This window comes from Otolemur garnettii, unplaced genomic scaffold (genome assembly GCF_000181295.1).
Source record: "Otolemur garnettii isolate 467f Iridium unplaced genomic scaffold, OtoGar3 scaffold00211, whole genome shotgun sequence".
Lineage (NCBI taxonomy): Eukaryota > Metazoa > Chordata > Mammalia > Primates > Galagidae > Otolemur > Otolemur garnettii.
This window is the reverse complement of record NW_003852606.1, coordinates 380,218-385,638: the sequence shown is the minus strand read 5'-3', so window position 1 is coordinate 385,638 and position 5,421 is coordinate 380,218. Positions and strand designations below refer to the sequence as shown.

At 53.5% G+C, this 5,421-nt stretch overlaps 1 protein-coding gene across 2 annotated transcripts in view; it reads left to right on the top strand.

Moving 5' to 3' along the window:
• The window catches only part of SPIB (Spi-B transcription factor), a 7,276-nt gene extending 2,290 nt beyond the window's left edge, over positions 1 to 4,986 (top strand). Inside the window, exons 3-6 of one of the 2 annotated variants that reach the window (XM_003801457.3) lie at positions 1,000 to 1,072; positions 1,340 to 1,533; positions 2,232 to 2,382; positions 4,688 to 4,986. In XM_003801457.3, coding sequence (XP_003801505.1) covers positions 1,000 to 1,072; positions 1,340 to 1,533; positions 2,232 to 2,382; positions 4,688 to 4,986 — 717 coding nt within the window. The remainder of the gene's footprint in view (positions 1 to 999; positions 1,073 to 1,339; positions 1,534 to 2,231; positions 2,383 to 4,687) is intronic. The other variant, XM_012812580.2, reaches the window with a different exon arrangement.
• Positions 4,987 to 5,421: the final 435 nt, after the last annotated feature.

The window sequence follows — 5,421 nt, the reverse complement described above, 5'->3', positions numbered from 1 at the left end:
TTTTTTTTTTTTTTTTTTGAAACCTCACTTTGTTGCCTCTGGTAGAGTGCCATGGTGTCATGGCTCATAGCAACCTCAAACTCTTAGGCTCAAGTGATACTCTTACCTCAGCCTTCCCAGTAGCTGGGACTATAAGTACCTACCACAACACCTGGCTATTTTTAGAGATGGGGTCTCACACTTGCTCAGGCTGGTCTCAAACTCCTGAGTTCAGGCGATCTGCCTGCCTTTGGCCTCCAGATAAACAGTACTTTCTGATAGAGAGTACTGAGATTACAGGTGTGAACCACTGTGCCTGGTCGCTCAGATTATTCTCCAACAAGGCTATTTTGTTTCTTTCTTTTTTTCTTTTGTTACAGTTTGGCGGGGGCTGGGTTTGAACCCTCCACCCTAGGTATGTGAGGCCGGTGCCCTACTCACTGAGCCACAGGTGCCTCCCTAACAAGGCTATTTTGTGAACAGACATTTTTATTTCTCTTGGGAGTGAGATCTCTGGGTCATGGGGGTAGTGTACAGTCTCCAGTTGCTAAAGCAACACATGAGTCTCAGGATAAATCGAAGAAGTATGGAAGCTGGATATAAGAAGAGTTGAGACCCTGCTTTCGTAAAAACACTTGGCACCTCTTCTGCCCCTTTGCCTCCTCCACCCCTGGCAGGCAAGGTCGGGAGATCTTCCATGCCTTCTCTGGGCACTGGGATGTGTGGGCTGTGCACCAGTGAGGGACCAGGGCTCCTGGTAGTCCACGGTCTTACCAGGAGCTGTGTGTCCTTCTTGGGCTCTGTTTGTCTCTACTCTCTGTATCGCAGTACTTCTCACTCTTTGCCCCTGTCTCTGGTGCCTAGTCTCCGTTTCACTGTCTCTTTCTGTTCCTGTGCTCTCTTCTCTCTAGCATCCCTTCTTCTCTCCTTGTCTGTGTCGGAATCTTCCTAAGGGCCTGGGAAGGGGATGGGGCTCCCCCAAATCTGGGATGACCCCCTTTTCCCTCACCAACCCATCAGTACCCAGATGGTGTCTTCTATGACCTGGACAGCTGCAAGCACTCAGGCTACCCGGAGTCAGAGGGGGCTTCTGGTGAGTGACCCTGGCTCAGGCCTTGGGTGCATTTCACAGATGGGGGAGCTGAGGCCCAGGCGAAGGTGTGACCTAGCACAGCAAGATAAGGTTAGCCCAGGCCTCCAGACCTCCTCCCTTTCCCCCTTCCCACCCATCTGCTCCCACATGCAAATCCTGGGGTCAGATATTTGCACAGCCCACAATGGTCTCTCTGTGCTGGGGGCTTTGGGTGGCAGGAGGCCTCTGCCAGACTGCCCAGCTTCTGACTCAGTGCCCTTCCCCCAGATCCCCTGTGGGACTGGGCTGGGTCCCCACCTGTACCAGCCGCACCCTATGAAGCCTTTGATCCAGCAGTGGCCACCTTCAGCCATCCCCAGGCTGTTCAGTTCTGCTATGGACCCTCGACCTACAGTCCTGCAGGGAGCCTTGACCCAGGGCCTGGCCTCCCAGCCTACCCCACAGAGGACTTCACCAGCCAGGTGAGTGGCAGGGCGCTAGTTCAATCAAGCCCTGTCATTTGATTAAGTTTTACCAGGTGCCAAGTCCTGCATTAAAACCCCAGGCACTGGGCAGCACTTGTGGCTCACTCAGTAGGGCACTGGCCCCATCATATACTGAGGGTGGCGGATTTGAACCCAGCCCCAGCCAGCTAAAACAGCAGTGACAACTGCAACAACAAAAAAGCTGGGCATTGTGGCAGGTGCCTGTAGTCCCAGCTACTCGGAAGGCTGAGGCAAGAGATCGCTTAAGCCCAAGAGTTAGGAGTTGCTGTGAGCTGTGATACTGTGGCACTCTACCGAGGGCAACAAAAATGTGAGACTCTGTCTCAAAAAAACAAAACAAAACAAAAAAACCCAGGCATAGAGTAACCCCTTTAGCAACTTTCAGAGTAAGTGGAATTCTTGCTCCACTTACACTGTGGAGCAAGTGGGCAAAGAGAGGCAGAGACAAACCAAGGGACAGCAAAGACTGGGAAGTTGGCTGTACTGGGCATGCTTTCATAGAGGTGGTTCAGGTGTCCCCTGGCCATAACACAGCGATCCAAACCAAGGTCACAGTCCACACTGTCAACAAAGTTGGAGACCAGAGCAGGGAGGGCCACAATAGGGGCTTGAATGGAGGAAGTGGAGGGAGAGAAGGGAGCGCTGGATGTATAGGTGATCCTGACCTTCTGCAGACTTTGGGTCCCCCAGTGTACACCCCGTACCCCAGTCCTGTGCTGTCGGAGGAGGAGGATTTACCGCTGGACAGCCCCACCCTGGAGGTTTCGGACAGCGAGTCAGATGAGGCCCTCATGACTGGTGCTGGAGGGAGGGGATCTCAGGCAGGTATGTGGGAGTGGATGGGGTGGGAAAGCCAGCTGGAGATAGGGGAGGGGGCTAAAGGAATTGTGGCTGCCCAGGCACCTACCGTATACTCCAGTGCTGATGGCAGTTGCCAGATCCACACCAGCTGCTGTGTGTGACCTTGGGCAAGTGCCTCTCCCTCGCTGTGCTTGGTTTCCTGTTTGTATAACAGAGATGGCAGTGATAGTGTCTACCCTTGTCAGGTCATTAGGAGGATAAACAGGATGACATGTGTAGATGGGATAGCAGCACTTGGCACAGAGCAAGCACCCTATGTCAACATCTTCATCGTTACCCATGCAGTGACAACAAAAAGAACCACAAAATCAACCCCCAGCTATTCTACCCCTGTCCTGCCCATGTGCCCAATACCCATTATGCTCAATCCCTGAGAAGTTGAGGTCTTGAGTTTCTGTATCTGGCCTTGATTTCCCATCTATAAACCCGGCATCCTCTTCCTCCCATCTCATGGGAGTAGGTCTTCCCAGATGAAAATTAAAGGAGCTAGTGACTGTAGAACAATTAGCAAAGCACCTGGCCTAAACTGCTCCCTAGAGGTTTGTAAAAGTAAAACACAAACATGTTAGCCTCCTTTATGATTGAAGAGACTCTGACTCAGAGAAATTAAGTCACCTGTTTTAATTTAGGGTCTTTTTCTTTTTGAGACAGTCTTATTCTATGGCCCTGGGTAGTGGGCCTGGCATTATAGTTCCCAGAAACCTCAAACTCTTGAGCTCAAGTTGTCCTCTTGCCTGAGTACCTGGGACTATAGGCACCCGTCACCACGCCTGGCTAGGTATTCAGTATTTTTTAGTAGAGATGGGGTTTCGCTCTTGCTCAGGCTGGTCTTGAACTCATGAGCTCAAGCAAACCACCCACTTCAGTGCCCAAGCTTACTTTATGATCTTTTTTTTTTTTTTGAGACAGAGTTTCAGTTTGTTGCCCTCTATAGAGTGCAGTGACATCACAGCTTACAGCAACCTCAAACTCTTGGGCTCAAGTGATTCTCTTGCTCAGCCTCCCAAGTAGCTGGGGCAACAGGTGCCCGCCATTATATCCAGCTATTTTTAGAGCCAAGGTCTTGTGCTCTGGCTCAGGCTGGTCTTGAACTTGTGAGCTCAGGCAATCCACCTGCCTTGGCCTCCCAGAGGGCTAGGATTACAGACGTGAGCCACCTTGCCCGGCTCTTACCTTAGGATCTTTAAGATGGAGGGTGCCCCTGCAATGATTAGGAGAGACAGAACATGGAAATAAAGGTTTTGTTACTCGGAAGATGCAGAGGCCACATACACATTCAGGCCAGGGAGCTTAGGCAGGGAGACAGAGAGAGAGACTCGTGGGTTTTGGCCTTTATTGGGGTCCACGGTTCTCTCCTAGCAGGTTTTCTGTGGGGAGTTTTAGTGGACAGATTTAAAGTGAGCTGGCTTCCAGGCTTGCGTTCCAGGAGGTCACATTGTGCCTGAGAAGGGGTCACCGAGACTGATCTTGTCTGCACAGTCCACATGTGTCATGGGGACCAGCAGTGCTGCCAAGTAGACTGCACCTAGCTGTCCCATAGGGAAGTAGTCAGGTATTTGGATCGACCACATTGAGGACCACTCCAATGGTCTTAAGTGGGGGTGTGGAGGCGGGGAGCATAGGTGGGACTGGGAACTGTCAAGGGTAACACAGCCCTGCCTCTAGTATAAGAAAGTCCCACTTATACTTAAAATGGATACCGAGGCAACATAAAATATGAATTTGCCATATTACCACCCCAAGGTCTCACTTCTGGGCAATGACATAAGGTATTTGCATCCAATGCCCTAGTTCCGTGAGACCCCATGGGGTCCTCACTGCTGTAGGAGCCCAGGAGTCTGGTGCCTTGGCCTTTCCCAGGACCTCAGCCCATCTGGGCTCAGTGGCTAGGAGACAAGGAACCGGAGAAATGTCCAGAACTATTCAAACCGACTCCCATCTGTCAGCTCTCTTGTAAGCCCTTGAGAGGCACTGTCAGCCCATTTCAGATTCTTTTGCCCACGGGCTCAACAACATGTACTGCTATGTGCTGGCCGCGGAGCAGAGCAGAAGACAAGACAGATGCCAATCCCCCAAATTGAAGCACAATGGACATGGAGTTCTGGGGCCAGCTTTGGGGCGGGGGGGAACGGGGTGGGCACAGAGGCAGGTGTACCTAATAGGCACCTCCCTCGTCCCACTTCTCTGGATGGGGAGACTGACGCTGGGGAGAAAGTTGGGTAGGCTTGGGGGCGGGTCCTCTCCTGACGCATCCCCAACCCCGCTGCAGGGGCCCGCAAGAAGCTGCGCCTGTACCAGTTCCTGCTGGGGCTGCTGACGCGCGGGGACATGCGTGAGTGCGTGTGGTGGGTGGAGCCGGGCGCCGGCGTCTTCCAGTTCTCCTCCAAGCACAAGGAGCTCCTGGCGCGCCGCTGGGGCCAGCAGAAGGGCAACCGCAAGCGCATGACCTACCAGAAGCTGGCGCGCGCCCTGCGCAACTACGCCAAGACCGGCGAGATCCGCAAGGTCAAGCGCAAGCTCACCTACCAGTTTGACAGCGCACTGCTGCCTGGCGCTCGCCGGGCCTGAGCCCACCTGAGGCTCTTGGGGGCTCCGCATCCTGCCTAGGTAGCTCTGGGAGCCCCACGCCGCCTGTGGAGCCTCATGGGGACCTCACGGCCCAGCCAGGACCCCTCTGGAGTCCCCCAGTCACGTTGGCATCGCCACACCCTAGGTCATAGGACCTATGGAACTCACACTTGAGGCGGGGAGTGTTGCCATAATCCCTAAGCCCGGCCCAGGGCCCCTCTGGGATTTCCTTACCACATACTGGATCCCCAGATCCTCATGTTTTGGGTCACAAGATCCACTGACCATTATACCATGGGGGCGCTGGAGAGGGTTGTGCTTCCAGAATCACAAGAGCTCCTCTGGGGTCCCCCAACCAGGCCTGGGACCACCCTAAGATCCATTGTAAACCCTCATATCTCATCTGGCGGTGCACACAGATCAGCACACCAGGAG